This window comes from Heliangelus exortis, chromosome 5, assembly GCF_036169615.1.
Source record: "Heliangelus exortis chromosome 5, bHelExo1.hap1, whole genome shotgun sequence".
Classification (NCBI taxonomy): domain Eukaryota; kingdom Metazoa; phylum Chordata; class Aves; order Apodiformes; family Trochilidae; genus Heliangelus; species Heliangelus exortis.
Window position 1 is genome coordinate 3,911,622 of NC_092426.1, and position 22,976 is coordinate 3,934,597.

The 22,976-nt window shown below is 46.2% G+C and overlaps 1 protein-coding gene across 1 annotated transcript; it reads right to left on the reverse strand.

Annotated features, from left to right (window-relative positions):
- Positions 1-260: 260 nt before the first annotated feature.
- ATG14 (autophagy related 14) lies at positions 261-22,695 on the reverse strand. Its single transcript, XM_071745215.1, has 10 exons — positions 22,427-22,695; positions 15,889-15,951; positions 15,711-15,753; positions 15,211-15,292; positions 10,513-10,750; positions 9,779-10,008; positions 9,202-9,319; positions 7,990-8,080; positions 7,783-7,868; positions 261-3,784 (listed from the first exon to the last, which is right to left on the reverse strand). Exons 1-10 carry the CDS (start codon positions 22,672-22,674, stop codon positions 3,478-3,480), a joined length of 1,506 nt encoding a protein of 501 aa, XP_071601316.1. The 5' UTR covers positions 22,675-22,695; the 3' UTR covers positions 261-3,477.
- Positions 22,696-22,976: the final 281 nt, after the last annotated feature.

Here is a 22,976-nt window from a genome sequence, read left to right on the forward strand (position 1 = left end):
CTGAGTCCTTTGCTTACAGCTGTGTGTGTGTGTTCAGGTGTTTTGGAGGACTCCTCTTCCCTGCTCCAGTGGAGATGCAGTTATTTTTCTCTCAAGAATTATTTTTGTAGCATGGGTATTGCTGATCCCACTGCCCCGTGACAGGTCTGGTCCCTGTGATGCTTGGAAAGCTGGAAATGTTTTGTGTGCTTCTCCCAGCAGGGTGAAAAAAAAAAAAACAAAACCAAACCACACAGAAGTAAAAATGATAAATAGACAAGTTAAAAAAAAAAATTACTGTTAAAGATTTATTGCAATAATACAATAAAATTTAGAAAAAAACAAAACAAAACAAACCCAAACCATTTGTGTTTACATTGAGTTCAGAAGTGGCAGAGAGAGGCTCTGGGTTTCTGCAGGTGACAAAAAACCCTTGGGTGTCCCACCTGAGACCTTTCCAGGGCACCTGAGTTGTCAGCCCAGGGCTCTCAGGGTCTGGTTCCATCACCCCAGAGCAATGGTCATGGACAAAAGGCAGGACCTGGACTGATTCCCAGGTTCTTTCCACACAAAATATTCTGTAAAGTCTCTGCTTGGCTCTCTTAAATGTCTGTAATGAACAGATATTCCTGCCCACCCTCCCCCCCCCCCCCAAAAAAAAAAAAAAAAATAACCTGGAAAACTAATCCTGGTGATTGCACTCAATTTTTGGGACACACACACACACACGATTTTCGTCCGTGCTACACACGTGTGCAAAACACTTTTAAAAAACAAACCACAATCCCTATTCTGTTGCAAAAAAAAAAAAAAAACAAAAAAACCCAAACATTTTCATGAACAGAACCATCCCACTGCATTTTAACCCCCTGGCAGTGCTGCTGTGCACTTTCAGAAGATGACATGGTTACAAATAAATTATTTGGAAAACGTGGTTATGAAGTATATGGCTTTAAAAGTTCTTGGGGTTTTTGTTTTTTTTGGTGGTTTTTCTTGCCCATAGTAGCTAAATGACAGTGTACAAAGCTGAACCATGGCCTGACCTGTCTGAAGGGTTGAAGCAGCAATGAGTGGCTGAAAAGTATTCCTAAAAAAAAAAAAAATAATTAAAAAATTAAGGATATTTATATGGTGGGGTCCAGTGCAAAAATCCATGGGGAAGCAGAAAGGGGCTGTGTGATGCCCGTACAGTACTGGGGAGGGAGGGGGTGCTGGTTGCTCAGAACTGGGAAGGATCCAATAGCTGCAAGGGAATAAAGTGCTGGGAGCTGAGCAGTGACCAAACCCCTGGGCAGAGCTGGGGCCATCACCCCCTCCCCACTGCAGGAGAGCCAAGGGGAGGCTTGGCTGTTCCCTTAAAATGAGAGATTTTTAAATCCCAGCTGTGGGATTTAGACTAAAAAGGTGGCAGGACTGAGGGTGTTCTCACCTAATGATGTGTCTGCTGCTGGTTCAGGGTCTTTGGTTTTAAAAAAAAAATATTAAAAAAATGAGAAATTAAAAGAAACCAGTGATGAGAGATGCTCGTGCCCAAGGCCCAAGAGAAAAAGCTGCCATAGGAGTGGGGTGGGAGGGGGCTGGGGGGGATACTCAGTTGGAACCACTGGAGCTCAGTGGAGTTCCCAGGCAGCAGAACCAAAACTGCTTTTCTGTCCCCTCCACTGGGCTGGAGAGGTTCTGCAGAACCACCAGAAAACACTCCAGGAACTGGGACAATCAGCCAGGCAGGGATGTGGCTTGTCCAGCCCTCCCTGCAGCATCCCTGGGAAACCAGGGGGAGGAGTGGCAGAAAAATCTTCCCTTGTGGAGGGGAGGGGAGAGGAGGATGCTTTTCCCTTTGCTTATCCCCTGGAGAAGCACAAAGTCCCAACTCTAAAAAAATGTAATCCATCAGCTGGAATGAGCAAACCTGACACGAGGTGACACATCCTGCAGGGCAGAGGGAGTGGAGGAGCATTGGTTACAACCCCATCTGTCCTCACACCTCCTCGGAGCACTTCTGCAGCAAAACAAAACCAACCTGGCACTCGGTCACAGAATCATAGAATCAGAACTGGCTGGGTTGGAAGGGACCTCAGAGCTCATCAAGTCCAACCCTTGATCCACTCCCACTGCAGTTCCCAGCCCATGGCACTGAGTGCCACATCCAGGCTCTTTTGAAATATCTCCAGGGATGGAGAATCCACCCCTTCCCTGGGCAGCCCATTCCAATGCCTGATCACCCTCTCCAGAAAGAAATTCTTTCTAATGTCCAACCTAAACCTCCCCTGGCACAACTTGAGACCTCTTGTGCCCTCTTGTCTTGCTGAGAATTGCCTGGGAGCAGAGCCCAACCCCCCCCTGGCTCCAACCTCCTTTCAGGGAGTTGGAGAGAGTGATGAGGTCTCCCCTGAGCCTCCTCTTCTCCAGCCTCAACACCCCCAGCTCCCTCAGCCCTTCCTCACAGGACTTGTGCTGGATCCCTTCCCAGCCTCCTTGCTCTTCTCTGGACCTGCTCCAGCACCTCAATCTCCTTCCTGAGCTGAGTCAGCACAAAACCAGCCCCACCATCAACATAAAACAGAAGAGGGTTTAAAAAACATGTGCAGCGTGGAGCCTGTGGCTTCTAAACTTGCTTGAAATGAGGCTTTTTTTTTCCTAATATTAAAAAGTGGCAGCGTGGTGGTGGTGGTGTCAGCTGAGGGACTATTATTGCAACAATGCAATCCTGTATCAGCATCAAACGTGGGTCTGGCTAAGAGAATGCCCAGGGTTTCTTTGGTGTATGATAATAAAGAGCCTGTGTGCTCTGGACAGCACAACAAGAAGCTTCTAGACTACCTACAGCATGAAACGAGCCAGTTTGCTACAGCAACACTGGGTGAAGATTCCACAACCACACCTAAAATGAAAGCAAATTTGCTGTGTGAATTCCTGTCCATGCTGACCCTTTTGTATTAAAAAAATATGGCAACGGAGATTAGAAAACATGTTAAAAATGCATCAGTTTCATGTCCTGAATGAAAAAAATTTAGAAATATGCGTTTTTGCATTATGCAAGACAGCTTTAAAACACACACAAACAAAAAACCCTGTGAGTAGAGTTTTAAGAAAATGGGAACTGCATTTGCACCGCTGTCCAGACTGCAGCCTGAGCAGCCTTTTCCCTCTGTACTCATCCCGATCCGAGTACTCCAAATCCATTTCTCCTGTAGAAAGTAGAGCTGGAGGCTGCTGGGGTCCTTTTTTTTTTTTTTTTTTTTCAGTACTCAACAGAGCAGGACAGAAAGTGCCCTCAGAGGATCCATCAGAAGTCCGTGGTTAAGTTAATTTACAAAACGGTACCAGCAGAGTCATCTTGGGTAAATAAAAAGGTTTCTGGCTTACAAAATGAAAGTCTGACCTTTGCTTTGTTCCAGGCACTACTTAACTCAATACGTAAGGTTTTACTACAGCATCTTCGGGGAGGGGGATTCCTTCCACAAAACCCCTAAAAGATCCTTTTTCCCCCCGTTTTCCTCAGCGGTGTCCTGTGTAGGCCTTCAGCCAGGAGGTGACGGAGGCAGCAGCAGAGGAGATCATTCCCCCAGCACTGCTGCTGGCGATGGGCTGAGACACCTGGGTGCTCTGGCTCTGCAGCATCTCCACCTGCTGGGAGGGGATGTCACAGAACCTGGGGCTTGGCAGATTCTCCCAGTCTGTCCCCAGGTCTGTCTCCTCATCACTGATGTGCTCGTCCCCGCTCTCGTCCGTCTCCCCCGGGGCGCTGGGATCCACAAATTCCATGGAATCCTCCAGGTCAGCGCTGATCTCGAAGGGCCCAGACCTGCCAAGAGGGACACAGTGGGGTCAGTCCCTTCCTGCTGACAGGAATGCTGGGGAGGGGCTTTTTTTCAAGGGGGGGTTGTGATAGGATGAGGGGTAACAGCTTTAAACTGGAAGAGGGGAGATTTTAGGTCAGATCTTAGGAAGAGATTGCTTGGTGTGAGGGTGCTGAGCCCCTGTGCCAGGTTTCCCAGAGAAGCTGTGGCTGCCCCATCCCTGGCAGTGTCTCAGCCCAGGTTGGATGGGGCTTGGAGCAACCTGGGCTGGTGGGAGGTGTCCCTGACCATGGCAGGGGGTGGGTATGGAGGAGCTTTAAGGTCCTTTCAAACCCAAACCATTCTCTGATCTGTGATTTGGCCACGTGTGTGATGCCCTCAAAAGAAACCCCAACCTGGAGCAGCACACAGCAAACCCTGGGTTAGCCACTGAGTTTCCTTTTTTGTTGCTGCAGAACATGAAGATTCCATCATGGATTAGAGGACTTTAAGCAGTGTGTACCCAACAGTGTCTGTGGAGGGAATGGATTCAGGGGAAAGTTGGCAGGGGGGGGAAAGGAGGTGGAGAATCAGGAGTTGGAGACTCAGCTGGTGTAAAATTGGCCTTGATGGGGCTGTGATGCTCCAGCACAAGTGAAAATCTCAGCTGGGGTGGGAAGGAGCAGCCAGCCTGGAGACATCAAGAAACTTCTCAGCTAGAGAGTGATGGAGCTTTGAAACAAGGCCCCAGGGTAGCATCTCCCTTTGGGAGATGGGGCTGGATGGGGCTTGGGGCAACCTGGGCTGGTGGGAGATGTCCCTGACCATGGCAGGGGGTGGGAATCATCTTTAAGGTCCCTTCCAACCCAAACCATTCTCTGATCTATGATTTGGCCACGTGTGTGATGCCCTCAAAAGAAACCCCAACCTGGAGCAGCACACAGCAAACCCTGGGTAAGCCACTGAGTTTCCTTTTTTGTTGCTGTAGAACATGAAGATTCCATCATGGATTAGAGGACTTTAACAAGGATGTAATAAGGATTAAATAAGGCCCCAGGGTAGCATCTCCCTTTGGGAGATGGGGCTGGATGGGGCTTGGAGCAACCTGGGCTGGTGGGAGGTGTCCCTGACCATGGCAGGGGGTGGGAATGGAGGAGCTTTCAGGTCCCTTCCAACCCAAAGCAGTCTGGGGTTCTATGGTACAGAAGTGCTGTCACTTGGCTGGTGTGAGAGCCCAGCATGTCCCGGCACCCTGCTTGGGCATGAGGAGAGCAGGAAAGTGAAACACCTCTGGGGTTTATCAGCTGGCAAGGAGGAACTTGGGTAGGGAGAGAACTGACATTTATGATAACAGTGAAACTAAAGGAAGGGCCAAGGAGGAGGCTGCAGGGAGCAGGAAGGGCAGCAGAGCTGTTGTGCTCTGGCACAGTGAACCTGGCACACAGAAAAGAAAATGTTAATGACAGATAACTCAGCTCTCCACTGGAGGAGATCCCAGCTCGAGGTGGAACAGCTTTTGGTTTTGTTTTTTATGTCTCAGCCTTGGCCAGGCTGAGGTGGCTGCAGCTCTGGCAGTGAGGGGAAGGTGGAGTTTGCAGCTGGCAGAACCTGCCTGGCACAGCTCCCTGCTGGAGACCTCCCACAGCTCAGAGTCTTTTCAGCCATGAGGTTGGCCAAAACACTGGAAGAGGTCACCCAGAGGGGCTGGGGAGGCTCCATCACTGGAATTATTCAAAATCCTCCAGTTGGCTCTGGGGTGATGGGCTGGATCTCCAGAGGTCTCAGCCAAACCCACCTGTGCTGGGACTCTGAGTTTCCTGCTGCCTCTACCTGGTGGGAGAAGCAACTGCATCCTGCCCCATCCCACTGCCTGGAACTGGAGTACAGGCAGCAAAAAAAAAAATCAAACAATTTTACTGAGCAAAAATAGGCAGTTTCAGAGAGTGTGAGGTTTTCAGGGAGGTGGTGGAAGGTGGAGTCTCTCCAATAAGGAGCATCCCTGCCAGAGCTCACTCCAAAGCACACAAACAGGAGCCAGAACTGAACATGGGTGAGCATTTCTCCTGCCTTAGTGGGAGAAGGAGCCTGAAAAATGTTAATCCAGACAATGAAAGCTTGATAAAATGGTATCTGAAAACTGAAGCTTAGAAATGAGACTAGAGGCCAAGACATCTAGAGGAAAGGAGAGCAAGCTGGTTGCTTCATACTCTGCAGACAGAAATGAAAGGTAAACACTTCTCTTCCATGATCCAGAGAGGAATGGGAGTGCTGCCTCCTGGCAGTGTTCTGCTTAACAAGGCAACATCAGAAAAGTCACAGGGTTTAAGGCCAGAAGGGACCATTAGATCATCTCCAGTGACCTCCTCCATAACAAAGGCCATTATGTCCCAGCCCTCCCCCTTGTTCCTCAGCCCAGGAACTTCTGCCTGATGGAAACATCAATTCCAGAAACTCATCCAGCCCTGACAGGGTGACACAAGGAAACAGGGAATCTCCACCTTTGTTCTTGCAGGTAATTCCACTCTGTGCTAAGTGCATGTGCTTCCTTTCCACCCAGCTCAGGCTCTTGGCTTCCAATTTTGTCTGTGAAGCCACCCAGCAGCCTGAGTTTTCTCCCCATGAAGGTGTGGAAATCAAAGTCACCACTCAAGCTCAACTCCAGCAAGTTAAAACAGCTTCATGCAGTGTAAGCTATTTATACAGTTATTATTATACAGTTATTATTTATATAGTGTAAACTATTCCCCTCACTGGGAGGGATTTTCTCCAACTTAGAATCATTCTGGTTGGAAAAGACCTTTAAGATCATCAAGTCCAACCATTAACCCAGCTCTGCCAAATCCCCCAAACCCATATTCCTCAGCACTTGGTTCCTGGAACCTTTTCTTTTATTCCATGAACCCAAGTGATGGGTGTGGAGCTCTGTCCCACTCGTGGGATCTGTCAGGCTCAGCTTTCTGTCCACTGTGGCACTTGGCTCTTTTACAGGAGCTGCTTTCCAGGAAAGATTTTCATTCTCTGGGAATTTTCCTGCACTCTCCTTGTTTTCAGACAAGCAGCAGCAAGCCTGTATTTTTTTCCAAACTGAGCCATGTTGCAAACATTTGGCTCCTCATATCTTTGGGCTCAATCAGCATGGAAGTACCCAAATAACACAGGTTAGAGGCAGCATTCACTTCCTCCTAGTGGCACTGCAAGTTTTAAAATTAAACCTTTATTTTTAAAATAAAACCTTTAGTTTTAAAATAAAACCTGGCACTAGACCTCTACAGGAGAGCAAAGGGGAAAAGCAGATTTCAGAACATTAGTGAGTTGCAGAGGGAGTAAAGCAGGAGTGAGGCTAAACAAATATTTGCAGACTGTCTCAGGCACAACTGACTTGTGACTGGATTATCCCAACAGGAAATCAATGTTGCTGGCTTTTTTATATTGTTAAAAAAAAAAATAAAGGTGATTAAAGCTGCTGCATGCAGCCCACAGGAACGGATGTGATTCTTTTCATCACATCCTGAGTTAAGAGAAAAGTTAACTTTAATCTTCATTTACATAGAAATGAGTCTTATTTGAAGTGTTGACTTTTGTCTAGGGTGCTCACTGACTGGGAGTATTTTGGGAAAGCTTTATCTAGTGTTTGGTTGAGGATTTACATTGCTGGATGTCCTCAGGTGTTTACAGGTTGGCAAGATGAGGGCAGGGAGATGTTGGAGCAGTGATAGTGCCTGGCACTTGTGCTGCTGTCCCCTGGAGGGAGGGAGGGAGGTTCCTACTTCTCAGCACAGGGGAAACAACTCCAGGATCAGCTACAAAGCCTCCAGCTGAGCCTGGAGGTCATTTCCTACTCAGGACCCTTTTTCCTGCCCTTTCCCATCTCCTCCTTGTAATTCCTCTTAATTTTTTGAAGTCCTGAGGGCTGCTCTATAGGTACAGCAGGAGAGAAGAATTTCCCCCTTAAGTAACCAAGCAAATACCAAACTTCCAAAGGGCTTTGCTCACAGGTGAACTGAGATGTGGGTTTTTTTCTTACCTGCCCAAGTTCTCAGTGTCTGGGCTGACCAGGTACATAAGGTTCCTGAGAGTGTGCAGGGGGTGCAACAGATCTAAATTCACATGCTGCCACAGGGGAGGGAAGGAAAAAAAAAAACCATCATCAGTTACTGGAGGAAACCTTGCAGGCACAGCTGGTAATTTTAAAAACTATTTAAAGAAGCCAAATGGGCATTTCCCCCCCTACCTGAGAGAAGCAAAGGTGAAGGATGTTGGCATTCAGCTTCTTCACTGCCCGCATGAACCTGTGTCTGCTGAGATTCTCTCCACAGAACTCACTGGTGAAAAAACCACACACAGATATTTATATACACAGAGCAAAACACTGGGAAAAGACACCCATAAAGCCATCAGCTTGCTGTGCCTTGGCTTCCTCACAAGTCCTGAAGTGAACATCCTTGCAGAGAGCATCTGTTTGAACTCTGCAGCCCATCTTAAGAGTGCTCAGGAGATTAATTTTTCACCTTGCAAGACTGTGAGCATTTCACCACCAAGCCCTGCTTGCCCTCATCTCACCAGCTGCAACAGCACAGGTAATGTGAACAGGGTGAAACTCAAAGACCCACTGCAGCCAAGATGTTTGGCTTTCCTTCTAAACCTTGCATGATTTCCTGTTCTCAACCTTTTCCTTCTGTGAAGACTGAGCAACTAAATGATAATATATTTAAAAAAAAATTAAAATTGCAGAGACTCCATGCAGTTTTGTGCCCTCACTTCAGAAACCACTATTTTAAACACTTAAAAAGAATCCCAGTGGCTTATTTGAGACCTCTAGAAGACTGACCAGGTCTACAGCTTCCTCAGGACTTCTGTACAGATCCCATCTGCTCCACATGAACATTTAAAACCTAACAGTGCTCTTCATCAGGAGTTTTAAGCTACACATTCCCAGGTGCCTGGCAGCCAGGTATGTTCCCCCTTGGTGTTTTATCCTCAAGAGAATTGCTGCCATGCCAGATTTCAAGGCCTTGTTTTACAGCACTTCATGTAGTGGGGATATCTGAGATGAGTAAGAGGTGCTGAATGGGGCTGGGATTCTGTAAAGCACAGCAGGGTCTCATAAAATGAAAAGTGCTTTTCACAGACCATCATATATTCATTTCTAATTTGATGAGGCTGAATATGTCAATTAGAAGGCTGTTATTTTCAACTCTGATGGCTGGCCCATGCTCTCAGGAGGTAAAAAAGGAGGGAGAGACTCTCAACTGCAGTCTAAAATCCTACTAGGATTAAACAGCAAAATTAATTTGCCCCAATTAAACAGCAAAAAATCTGTAAGCCATCAACTATTACCATAAAAGCTGCTCCAAGTAATTACTTTGTTCACAACCCAAAACTGAGTGAAGATCAGTCAAAACTGGTCACTGATTCACCTCCTCAGAGGCTTGCATTTACTTGCCTGTTGCAGAGCTTCTTGGGCAGATTGACATCAAGGATGAGAGACAAAGTGTTAACAAGCTGAGTTGCATAGCACAGTGCAGCACTGATGGTGTGAGCAGGGTTATTGTGTTCCATATCTAAAAGAAAGAAGAACCCCATGAAAGCCTCACTCCAGATGAAGCCTCAGTGGGTGTGTTGATGTGTTACCCAAGTCTACTCTGGAAAATGTCATTTGTAAGGATTGAGAGCAGCCTGAAATCCAGCAAGCATTTACAGTGAGAGCTGTCAGAATGTGGTAGAAGACAGTAATTCTTGGAATTCCTGTTAAAAAGGCAGCATGTGAACCGTGTCAAAACTGTGAATAATTAACTTTATCTTTCTATCACACTGTGCTGTGTCCCAGTCAGCATTTCCTGCCAGAGAGGATTTCAGTGGACTCATCTCTAGCCTGCTATTTATTTCTGACTTGGATTTATATCTAGGGGAAAACACACAGACCAGGCTACTGCTCCTCAGTGCCTTCTGCTGGCAGGCAAAGCTGCAAGTTCTATGGCTTCTGGAACACCCCAGCTGCCTCCTCAGACCTTGCTGCTTACCTGGTCCTTGTGTAGTCTTCTTCTCTTCCACCCAGTTGTAGTAGGCTGAATAATCTCCATTATTAGGGAGGGTTATCCAGGGCCCTGTGATACTGATGCTGGTGTCCCCATTATGATCATCACACACCCATCTCCCAGAGAGATATGTGGTTCTCCTGGCTTCTGCCAGCTTGCTCACAGTGCTAGAGGTCATAGCATTGTCACCCTCAGAAGACACATCTGCAGGATCTCTGTAGCACCCAAAGAGGAACAGAGTGTTTGCAAAGATGTTTTAAAAACATTACCAGAGATGCACTTGGCAGACACTTAGCCAGATCTGACAGAGAGCAAAATTCCTGTGGAAAACACTCCAAAAAAGGCCAGGTTGGATGGGGCTTGGAGCAACCTGGGCTGGTGGGAGGAGTCCCTGCCTATATAAGGAGGCTGGAACTGGATGATCTTTAAGGTCCCTTCCAGCTCAAACCAGTCTGGAATTCTGTGAACACTCCTACAAAACTCCTTCTTCCCAAAACTTTGCTCTGGGATGTTTAATTATCTATATGAACAAAGTTTAACACTGCACACACACCTCAGCTCCCTCCTTGGGGAGATGCCAGCACCTCCACCTCTACTTTTTGGGAAACACCTTCTCCCCACAGATGCTGAGAGAGCCAGAACATCTGGCTTGGACTTTACATGACTCCTGGGGGGCTAAAGCTAAGCAAAACCAACCCAAAAGCCTGAGCCTCCTGTACCTCATGCTTGTTTTTACTTCTTCCATGGGAAATATGACTGATGTCAGCTCCAGGATGTGCGTCCGACGAAGATTTGCCAGGTGCTCATACTGGGTTTTCAGGTCAGAGGTTTTTTTCTCCACCAAGTCTCCCAGTTTGTGGTTATGCCTCTGGATCTTCTCTTTCTTCTCCTGATGCCTCTGAGCCCTCCGATAATGCTTCTGGTTCTCCTCTTTGATTCTCAGAAGCCCCTCTGCATCTGTGAAAAGAGCAGCAGATGTTAGCCCTGGAAAAGGAGCTGGGAGGTACTTGGAGGGAGGAGGCTTGAGAAAAGCATTATTAATATTTATGGAAAACAAGAGCTGTAGCAGCTTAAAACAGAAAATTCTGCTTCAACTATTAACATTCTCCAGCTGCTCAGTGGTACAACTTGTTAATCTTTCCTGAAGATCTCCAAAGAGACTGAAATTGGGGCTTAATCTTTCCTTATCTTTCACCCAGCAATTTTTAGATTTGAAGCAGAAAAGCCAAGATTTCCCAGTTTAATTAAACCTCTGAGGTAATCATGACAGAAATAGCTTGACTCTACATGTTTGCATGGCACTGGCCAAAAAGACACACCCTGCTTGCAGCCAAAATCCAGTGCAGATAGCATCTTCCTTCACCATTTCTGGCACCCTGTATGGGCTTCACACCACACTCACACGTGCTCCCAAAGCACTTGGATCCCAACAGTGCAGACTTCTTGGTACCACAAGGGAACACTGACTGTCACAAAAAGAGAAATGTGCTTTTGTACTCGAGTGCTGCACTTGCCTGAATTTACTCCCAAAGCATCAGGCACACTGAGGGTAGGAAAAAAAAACGACCCTTCAAGAGCATCTGCTGATTCTCCTGTAAAATAACTTGACTGCAGTGATGCTCCCACAAACAAGTGGTGCCAAAGGGAGTGGATTAACCACCTCTGTCTTTCAAAAGCACAGGAAAATATTTCTTACACACACTCTCCAAATACATATCTTAAATTCTTAAAGCACCCTGGTTTGTGCAGAAGTCTACGAGCCACTTGATTTCCATTTTTATGGCTGAAAAGAAACAGCCTCACGTTCTCTTGCAGCATGGAACCACTTTCATGGAATCAAGAAGCTGAGTAACTGTCCCTTGCACAGAAGGGAAGCACTATCCCAGACAAGGTTTTACTGATTTATTTGATTTGCAAGGCACAGATGAGAGCAGAACCAGAATTAGAATGGTCCCTGGCATCTGCTGCCCAAAGAAGCTGCATTATGTATTACTAAAATCAAGAATACAGCTACAGCTCCCTTAAGCACCTCATTCAAACTTTCACTCTTCCCAATAGAGGAGCACAAAACCTAAAGGGTACATCCAAAGAATGGGACCCCAGACCCATTCTCACCCTTGGGGCTGTGCCCTGCCATGCCTTGGTTGGCACAGAAAGGCTCCTCCTGGTTTTCTCCAGCAGAGCTGGAACTATGGAGACCTCTGCTCAGTCCCTGGTGCTGGTAACCAACCCCCAGAGACACAGAAGGGGCTCTTCTCTGAATGTCAGGAATTATTTCTAACTGATCTGTTGTGATCCACAGTGTGTTTGGTGTGAAGGGAGATCTGAGACATGGGAGGTGCAAAGTCCCACAGTAAAGGTGAGAACAGGTTCTCCGTGTAGAGGAGAACTGATAAGCCTCAGGTTCATAAAATAAGTGACCCCCTGCTACAGGAAAAGTAGAAAAAGTGACTTTTCTGAGCTATACCAAGAATCCCTAGGTGTAACCTAGTAATTCAGCATTCCTGCAACATCAAGAGAAAAATTGATGCTTCCATTCCTATTCCCCAGCTCCCCCTTTGCATAGAGTAAGAGACAGAGGAGGAATAAAACAAACAAAACACCCATCTGTTCAATCTTCACATTCATATTGTACTTGAAAGGCCACTTTTTCACTAAGTGAACTCCCTTTTCTGCAGCAATTACCTGAGAAGCTGGGGAGAACACTGCACACACCTTTCCTTGTTAGTTTCCTGGTGCAGAAACAAGGGTCCTTTTTTTTTGGGCACAGCACCTCTGCTTTCTGACCCAGTTTGTGAGGTGATTAAAGTTTGTCCCCAGCTGTATTTCAGGACACCACTGTGTCCCCCACACCTCCACTGCCTGATAAATACAAGCAGATGCAAAGCCAATCTCTGCCCAAGAGAGCTATGCCAGATACTTGCAGGATTTCTCCTTGAGCTGCTCTCCATGGACAGGAGGCAAAAACACACATTTTAAAACCTAATTTTAAGAAGCATCAATTATTGAGGTATCCAGAAGAGTCAGCTCCAAAAGCAGGAACCCAGTGTTCTAGAAACTGCTCTTATTTCAGAAAATTAAACTATACCACATCCAAGAGAGGAGAAACAACCTCTTTACATTTTTAGGGTGGTTCATGAGTGACTCAAGTTGGGTTCCTGATCTGCTGGCTTTCATTTTGAGTCTAACTGCAACAGAAATTTTGGGGTGACTGAGCTAACAGCAGGCCAGCTGGCCAATATTTCACAGGTTAAACCTAATCAAGTTGACTGTGGATCAGAGAAGTCACAAAAGCTACAGCTGCACAAAATTGTAGAAGAGTGGAGGAACCACTGCCCAGTTGGTCCTAACATTTTGCCACCTTCAGAGCTGCATTTTGAGAAAAGGTGACCAAGTTCCTCAAAGCTACACTGACAAACTCCTCTTTACTCACAGGCTACAGAGATAAAGTACTTATTATATCAATAATAATCTTCTACCTACTGAAAAGCTTGGCTTTTCTTCATCTTCCTCTTCTCTGGACCAAACATCAATTTTTCTTAAGTCGTTCCTTGTGTTTTATTCCTAATACTCTCTTCCAGACTTTCTCCAGTTGGTTTTGTATCTTTCTTAAGTTGCTCAGATGGGACACAGGAATTCCACTGAGGCAACCCCAACACTGGTCACACAGCAGGGTAATTGCTGCCAGCATAAATTCTGTGTTTATAGCATTCTAACCCAGAGTGAGGCCTGAACCTTTCTGGGCAGCATGAGATTTTTGGTTAATTTGCAGTTCCCCAGATCCTTTCCTGTTAAGTCTCACCCCTGTTGTTTGCTTGGGGTTTATTTGTTTCATTTCCTAATAAACACACACTTGGCTTTGTCCTTTTTTGGATGACATTGTCCATTTATGTGGACAGTTTTGAATTTGATCCACAGAAGTCATGTTGTCATCCATCTTGACTTCCTCCATGCCACCTTCTATTCCACCATGGAAGCTATTATGGAAAACACTGGACAAAACTGGGCCAGGAACCAGTCCCTGCTGAGCCCCACCTGTCTCACCATCCTCCAAATGGAGCCTTTTTAGCCTTGTGTGTCAACCTGACAGTGATGACACCTGAGCAAATGCCTTTGCTTGCTCATGACACAGTTTGGGGTAGTGCTGAGTGCAGGTTTAATGCATCTTCTGCTTCATCCTCTGCTAGATGACCTTCATCTCAGACAATGGATTGATTTGATAGGGTTTCTTTTTGACAAAGTGGTGCCTGTTTTTCAGCTCCCTACCTTCAAACCACCAAAGTGGCCAGAGGTTTATCAAGGATGACTGTGTCACCAGTTCTTCCTCCACCCTCTGAAAACAGACACTGTTGTTGCTGTGTTTCCTGGGACATCCTCTCCTTATGTCTTCTCAAGTGCTCCACAGACAACTTCAACTTGTTCCTTGAGTTCTCTAAGGTGACTCTCACAAGGCCTTGCTGATTTAAATCTTTTCTTTTTCTGTTTTCTTTCCTTAGCCTGCAGTCATGACATAAAATTTTATCTTCCTAAGCAGCTGATCACATTTTCTTTGCAAGACAAAGTGAAGAAGCTACTGAATGCTTGAATTCTCTGCACTGTTATTTTTTCTCTGCCCTCTTAACTGACTTGTCTATTCCTTCATCTTTTCCTCATTATACATTTCTTATTGCTCCTATCCAGCCTCCTTATTAATTGAAAATCATTTTGCATCTCAACCTTTTTGATGGTATTGCTGCAAGCTTGTGCTATTCCTTTGTAACTACTCTCAAGGTCTATTCCACTCCTTCTGTTTGGCTCCTCTTGAATTTCAAGTCATAAATATTCCTGAGTCAATCATTATGCTTCTGAATATGCTTCCTGTCCTTCCTTTCCATGTAGTTGTAAGGAATGCTGCCTGTTCCCATCTGAAAAATGATCCTACAAATCTCTTGTGTGTAAAACATTTAATGAGTTTCCAGCCTGAAGCTGCTAAATGGTGGCAACTCATCAGCCCCCCCTGGAAGGATTTTAGGATTCCTAGACAGGTGTGGGTTAAAATTCATCAGTTACATTAAATGCTTAACAGCTGCAGAGCTGTTTGCTCCTCTTTATCAAAAGGAAGTGATCAGAAACACTACACCAAGTGAAGCCATCTCCAGAGACAGAGGCAAAGTCATAGGCTGTGAAACATTTCCTTTTAAAGCTGTTGCAAAATGATCTCCATCCAGCTGAATAATGCCTATTGCTGGCTAATTAAAACCCAAGCATAAAAAGCCTAAAAAACCACTCAGTGATTTTGCCTTCAAGTTGATTTAAGAGGTGACAGTTTGGAAAATTCACCTTGTTTAAAAACTAACACTCCCACTCCCACTGATTGATTTTTTTTCACCCTAAGGCAGAGAGTTTTTCCAGCTCCCAAAAGCAGAGGCATTACTCACGTCTTGTCATTTCATCATTTTCTTTGCAAATGGTCTGTTTCAGCTGCTCAATCCTCATCTTGCAAGACATTATTTTCCATCTCTGAAAAAAAAAAAAAAAAAAAAAAGGACATTCAGCAAATCTAGGGCACAAAAGGCCTTCAGACACACTGAGTAATGATTAACAACAAAGGCAGTGCAAAAAGTAGCAGGATGTTCTGAGGTGGAGCAGATGAACAAATGAGTATTTCAGATACTTTGTGCACAGAAGAAAGCCCCAAACAAACCAAATGCTTGCTTAGGATGAAGTCAATCAGCACAATAAGTTATTGAACACAAATCTAATATGAAATTAAAAATATTGGTGGCTTGGAGCACTCTGCTTGCAGAGCCCATGTCAGTTTTGCTTAGGAGAGGTTTTTTTGGGAAAGCAACACAACGACCTCAAGGTGAATTGTAATTTTATGAGATTTAGGGATCCAGAGTGTTTAAAAACCTATGGAACACTCTGAACAACTCACCAGCTGATCAGTTATCTCCTTCCCTTCCATGGCCTTCAAAACACTAGAAGAAAAAACATGGTTGAAAGTTTTATGACTATCTGGACTAGGTTTCTTTCCAGCAACAGTGTGCTACAGAGATTGTTTTGTTATTCTGAGAGTTCTTAGAGTTTATTTTAATTTAATAACTGCAACTTACTGTTTTTGGAATTCCCTCTGTTTGGTTCTGAGATGCATCAGCCTTTCTTTCTTGTCTGAAAACCTGGAAGAGATTAAATTTCTTCAGTGATATTTTGCACAATATGACATTGTAAGTTGTCTGAAACAATCAGAAAGATTGAAGCTTGTGGGAGTCCTTAAAACTCAACTGTCTTAATCCTTGGAAGTAATGGCTAAGTATATAAAGCTCTTGCAGAATTATGCAGCATCTGTCTCACAGGAACTCCAACACAACCCCTAAGATGAGGACACATCAGCTTGTTGTATGATCAAACTTGGAATAAAATTCCTTGCTGTTTCTAGAAGATTTATAGCTTAGCAATATCAATATTTTTGTGTATTAAGAAAAACATACAGAACTCTAAACCCCTTTAGTCACTGGAGAAATTAACAGCACCACCTCTGAGGTGATGGCTAATTAAAACCCAAGCATAAAAAGCCTAAAAACCACTCAGTGAGGCTGAGCTGTGATGGTGTCAGCTGGGTCCACTCTGGCAGTGGACAACGCAGGTTTCCACACACCAAGCACTGCATTTTTTTCCTTCCTAGAACCTGGATGTGCCTCACACTTTACTCATCAGTGGGTCCAGATAGGACAGCACCCTCTCAAGACCTTAACATAACCTCCAAATCTCTTTTTTATTGGTAATAGCAAGAAATTGCATTGTTTTCTACATATTTCTGCCAGGCTCTTGGAGTCATCACAAGTCCATGACCCAAGTGCCTGCCTGAGTTCAGCTTTACCAGATGTCTGAGTTACAGGAACTGAAAAGAACTGATGAAAAGGGAGTATTTTGGGGATTCATCATCCTGTGTTTTCACCCTTTAGATATGCAGCAGCCATGCTCTGCTCCCCTCCGTGTCCCACAATGAGTTGAGAAATGCATTTGAAGAAAATTGCATGTGAGCAATGGATATTGAGAAATCTCAATGGAGGATGGAGTGACAAAGCTGTCAGGAAGAGGAAACAGCAAGAGGAGAGGCAGCCAGGAGGCTTAGATGGCATTAAAAATTAGCAAATCTGCTTTGTCTTCAGCCAGAGTATGGCTTTCCAACTTTGTGCTTTCCATGTTGCAGCACCATCCTTATCCATACCTCAAAACTGTGTCTTGGGTTAAGTCTATCTAGAGAAAAAGGATTCATTAATTGCCCTCTAGAACACACAGAACTGACAATTTCATCCCAACAGAGGTCTCAGACATCATGTACAACCCACCAAGTCTGTCATTTCAGGGATACCCAAGATTTGTTTAGAAAGAATTACACAGTAAGCCTTGACAGGATGGCATCTTGGGCCTCTCTCTCCCTCTCTGCTCATCTCCACAGGTTTGATTTCAGGTAAAAAATTTACCAGTAAGCCTTGACAGGATGGCATCTTGGGCCTCTCTCTCCCTCTCTGCTCATCTCCACAGGTTTGATTTCAGGTAAAAAATTTACAAACAAATTTACAAAGCTCCACTGAAGTGCAGCAATCTGCAAGCCTGCTGGCTAACTTTGGGTTCAGAAAGTGCAGAATCACCCTCCCAGATGAGATCAGCATTAAAACAACAACAAAACTACCAGCTGCCACCTTCCTAGTCAACCCAAAAGACCTGTTTTCCTTCCAAAACTAAACCCAAACCAACCCTGGGTGCTTGGCAGAGGCCACAGGTGAGCTGGAGGAATGTGGTGGAACCAGAGCCTGGCTCCTCAGCCAGTTTGTTTTTCCTGTGTGTCCTCACCCCAGCAGTCATCAGGGACCAGGGAGTAATGCACACCTACTGCACACCCCTGACCTTTGCCTGCAACCAAAAATAACTTGGCCCAGAAAGAGGTCAGGCAGGGAGGGAGGGAGAGCTGGGGTAATTATTTGGCAATTCTTGGGTTCAAAGCTGGATTTGTGGGCATGGAGGCTGAGTAGAAGACAATCAGACCAAGGATGTCCATTGCATCAGCAAAATCCTGGGTGATCTGGCAAGAATCTGGGGCTAAATTAAGTTCTTAGCAGGGAGAGAAGACAGAAGTGTTTGTGAAAGCCTGAAAAAAGCCACAGCTCCTCAGGCACCAATGTCAAACAGCTCCTACAGATTCCTTTAGCAAACATTTAAATTTCTTTATGTAGCCTAAATTTTAACTGCATGGTGTAACTGATTTTCCTCACTCTATAAATATATGTATATACACAGCCTTCCAATTTTGGCAAAGAGACAAAACTTGAGGTGAACTATGGCAGGAACTCCAATTAAACGTAACCTGAGAGGACAGAGCTCAACATCTCATATTATCCTTTAAATGTTTTCTTTTTCCTCAAGTATTATCACATTTAGCTGAGATTTTCTGTGGTTACCTGGCTTGTTTCCACGTGTTCATAATGAGAGAGGAGCAAGCTGAAAGGAGGACTCCCTAATATGTAGGATTTGATTAAAGCTGAGGACAGCAATAGGTGCATCCATTACTGCACTTATTCACCAGATAAAACTCCATGAAGTCACCATTCCTAATGGCAAAACCACAGCTGAGAGGAGTCAGACAGGCTCAGACACCATGATTACACTGTTTTTGGCTCCTGCCATCTGCAGACACATAAAAGCAAAAGTTCAGCATGCTTGTAAAACACACTCCCTGAATTTATGCATATGAGAGGCTGGAGTAAACTCCTGGGAGCAAGAAATGTCTCCCAGCTAAAACCCAGCATCAAGGTGCCAGCCCTTTTTCTTTTTTTTTTTTTTTATGAATATCCAACACATTACTCATGAAAAGAAGGATGTCAGTGATAATTTACTGGAGGACTTCTGGGCTACTCATCCTTAATTGTAGTTGTGCTTCAATAAATTACCTGCAGAGCTCCTTGCTCTCTCTCCCCCCACACATACACAGAGTGTGATTTTTGCCAGGCATGTGAACAACTTCAGCCTTACAGTCCAATGGAAAGAAATCTGAAATAATTCTTACTGTTGGAACATGAAACAGTTTACCTACTTATAAGGGAAAATAAAATAAATAAATCAATTTTAAAAAAATCACAAGAAAATTCTAATAAACCAAACTATATCCACTAAATGATAAACCACTACATCTAATAAGTGGATGTGAGGGGAGTGCTTGTGAGTTTCCCTCTCACAAGAGCAAGGATGATCCTTTTCCTCATCTGTGACACTCCCAAAAGCCAAAGGAGAGGCCCAAGTGACCCACACACATTCTGCATTCCTCTCACTGCACTCAGAGAGAAAAGCCCTTGCCATGACCCTGCCAGCCTCCTCCAGAACACTGATCTAAAATTAACCCAGGTGCTACTAGAAGGCACCAAATCATGAAATAAACAAGGTTGGCAGTAAACACAACCTGAAATCCAGCCTGTTAGCTGCACCTGTCCCTGTGGGGCTTGTCCATGGTGTGTGGCCACTGTTTTAAAAGTTTTTCCCTCTCTCTCTCTGCTCACATTGCAAGAAATTCATAGGAACCCACTGGCTGCTCCCAAAGGAAACAAAGAAAAGTGACCAGTGAAGGGACAGGCTGCTTCTTGATTTTATATCAGTAATTACATAATTAATATCAGTAATTACAGAGACAAAAATATTCCCAGCAGAGTTTCAAAAATCAGTAATGCCCTTGTTTTCAAAGGAACCAGAAGAAACCCAAAGCTTGACAGGGTTGTGCCCCTGCCCTGAGCATTCCTGCTGCAAATCAGGCACACTCGTGTTATTCAGGTGTCACTCTCAGGTTCTGTTGTTCCTTTAGTTCATTAATAAAGTTGCTGTTTTCAATTAATTGCACTTGGGAAAGTTCTGAGCAGCAGGAGAAACAAAGCCTGGGGAAACAGAGCATTCAGGGAGACCTCTCCCCAAGCAGGGAGGCTCTAGAGCAGCAGTGACCTCCCCAGAGGGAACTGTGATGTTCAGGCATAGGGGGAAAAAAAGAAGACAAAAAAACTTCCAAACAGGAATTCCTGCAGTTAATAAGCACAGGGTAAACATACAGAGGATTTCTAGAGCCATGGATGAAGAGGATGTTTAAAGCATGTTAGGAGAATGCAGTGAAAACTGCCCTAGGGAGAAGCTGATCTTGCTTCACACGAGGAAGATAAAAAGTTTTTTGGTTTTTTTCCAGTGAGCTGTTGCATCTGGTACTTTGGCTAAGCCTGCTGCTTCACAGTTGCAGTTTTCTGATAGGTAGCCTTGCTTAACACAGAATGACAGTGGTTCCACTGCAACAAAGGCTACAGCCAAATTTCTAGAATTAAGCCTGATGTTTAGTCAAGGTCTTATAGCTACAAAACAGGAGAGAAAAAAAAATAAAATCACCCTTGGTTTATGTTCCAAATTCCAAACTCATTTTTTTCATGGAAGCTGCAGGGGACCCTGAGCAGTTTCCTACAAAAACAAGCACCCCATCTATTTTAGAAAGACTGAACACAGTGTGGCACTGTCATTCACAAAAAAAAAAAAAAAAAAAAAAGGAAAAGGAAAAAGCAAAACCCCATCCAGTGGCAGACTAAGGTCTCAGGCTTGTCTCAGTTTTGCTGACTGCTGCCAGCTGACACCCAGCACCCACTCCCACTGACATTACTGGAAGAATCACAGAATGCTTTGGCTTGGAAGGAACCTTAAAGATGATTCCAACCCCCCTGCCATGGTCAGGGACACCTCCCACCAGCCCAGGTTGCTCCAAGCCCCATCCAACCTGGGCTGAGACACTGCCAGGGATGGGGCAGCCACAGCTTCTCTGGGAAACCTGGCACAGGGGCTCAGCACCCTCACAACAAACTATTTCTTCCTCACCTCTCATCTCTCTTCCATCTGGAAACCCTTCCCCCTGATCCCATCCCTCCCTGCCCTTGTCCCCAGTCCCTCCCCAGCTTTCCTGGAGCCCCTTCAGGCACTGGAAGGTGCTCTAAGGTCTCCCCATTGCAGCTTCTCTTCTCCAGCCTCAACACCCCCAACTCTCTCAACTTCCTCATGTCCAACCTCAATCTCCCCTTTCTCTCCAAGTTTTAACCCCTCTCCCCTTGTCCTCTCCCTACCCCCCCGTGTCCAAAGCCCTCCCCCAGCTTTCTTGGAGCCCCTTCAGATATTGGGAGGTTGCTCTGAGCTCACCTGGGAGCCTCCTCTTCTCCAGGCTGAACAACCCCAATCCCTCAGCCTGGCTTCCCAGGGAGCTGCTCCAGCACTCCCAGCATTTCAGTGGCTCTGCTCAGGGGGTTGAAGCATCTCCCCTGTGAAGCCAGGCTGAGGAACTTGGGGTTCAGCCTGGAGAAAGTTGTGCCAGGGGAGGTTTAGGTTGGACATGAGAAAGAATTTCTTTCTGGAGAGGGTGCTCAGCCATTGGAATGGGCTGCCCAGGGAAGGGGTGGATTCTCCATCCCTGGAGCTATTTCAAAAGAGCCTGGATGTGGCACTCAGTGCCATGGGCTGGGAACTGCAGTGGGAGTGGATCAAGGGTTGGACTTGATGAGCTCTGAGGTTCCTTCCAACCCAGCCAGTTCTGTGATTCCATGATTCTATCCCTTTGGCTGTTCCTGTGTTTGGCAGGAGGACATGAGGAGATGGAAGGACCCTACTGCACAACAAGCTGCTTGCCACCTCCCCAAAATAGCTCAAGAACTGACTCTCCAACAGCTGCCAGTGGAGCTACAGATGAAGAACCAAGAAGGTGGCAACAGCCAAACCCCAGAGCTGATCCAGAGAGGGCAGAGTTTTTAGGAATGTGGGATGGACATGCTGTGAGCAGCAGCTCCTGAGGGGCAGTCTGCACCTGAGTCATGTAATGAGGATATTTGGTTATTGATGGAACACTCACTGAGCTGCCCTCCTGTGGGGCCAACACTTCACACAAAAGGCGCAGGAAGGTGCACGAGCAACACGAGGGAATTTTTTTTTTTTTTTTTTTTTTTTTTTTTTTTTCAATTCTAACAGCCCTGATTAGGACTATTTATATAGACAGGAAAGAAAAGGGGGGAAAAAAAAAAAAACAAAAGGTCTTGTTTACTTGCACACCTTCCAGATTTTATTTAATGATTTAGCAGGCCACGGGTTCAACTCCTGCTGCTGAAAACAGAGAGACCCTTCAGATACCCTACTGCACACCTCACTTTTTGCCCTCACCTCTCCAGAGCTTTTGTCAGCCACACCAGCACTGGCACTGACAGCTGCACCTGACCCAGGCAAACCCAGGGATTATTATTAATTATTATTATTATTTTAAGCAACACCCCTGCTCTGCCTGCAGCCCCCCAGTGGGCCCGGCACCTCCAAGGCCATTCCCCACCCCACACCCCGGCCCCCATTACCTCCCCCCCTCACCTCGGGGCAGCTCCAGGGCCGTTCCCCCATCCCAACCCCTGAGACCCCCGTCCCAGAGGGGAAAGAAAGGGGGGAAAGAAAGGGGGGAAACAACACCCCCCCCCTACCCTCCCCGGGAGCCCTGAGGGAAGCGGGGGAAGAGCAGCCCAACGCCGGGTGGGTCGGACCCCACCACAGCGATGAAGGAGGGGAAGGAGAGGGCTCCGCGTTTCCCGCCCATCCCCTCAGGGCCGCGGGTACCTCTCGGAGTCGCGGCCGTCGAAGAAGACGAAGTCTCCGCTCTGGACGCACTTGGCGCAGGTGAGGCGGCGGCGGGTGGTGTTGCAGAGCGGGCACCGCTCCACCGCCACGTACAGACCCTCGGCGTCTTCTTCGGAACCTCGCAAAACCCCCGGACCGGCTCCGGTACCGGGTTCGGCCCCTCCGCTACCGCCGCCACCCCCGCCCTGCCCGCCGGGCTGGGGCCGGCAGCCGCTGGGAGACGCCATGATGGGCTCCGCGCGCCCGCGGTCACGTGGGACTTTGTTTTCGCGGCGGGGAATTGTGGGAAAGGGAGGGGAATGGGAATGGGGGATATGGGATATGGGGGGATATGGGGATGGGGGATGTGGGGATGGGGGATGTGGATATGGGGAATGGGGATGGGGGATATGGGGATGTGGGATATGGGGATGTGGGATATGGGGATGGGGGATATGGGGATGGGGGATATGGGATATGGGGATGGGGGGATATGGGGATGTGGGGATGTGGGGATATGGGGATGTGGGGATATGGGGATGTGGGATAT

Excerpts from the sequence above, each read along its gene's own strand:
- ATG14 (XM_071745215.1), bottom strand. The coding sequence starts at position 22,674 with ATGGCGTCTCCCAGCGGCTGCCGGCCCCAGCCCGGCGGGCAGGGCGGG. Across the intron at positions 10,751-15,210 it reads AAATGATGAAATGACAAGAC|ATGCAGAGGGGCTTCTGAGA; the intron begins GTGAGTAATGCC and ends CTCTTTTCACAG. Across the intron at positions 7,869-7,989 it reads TTCACCTTTGCTTCTCTCAG|CATGTGAATTTAGATCTGTT; the intron begins GTAGGGGGGGAA and ends CCCCTGTGGCAG.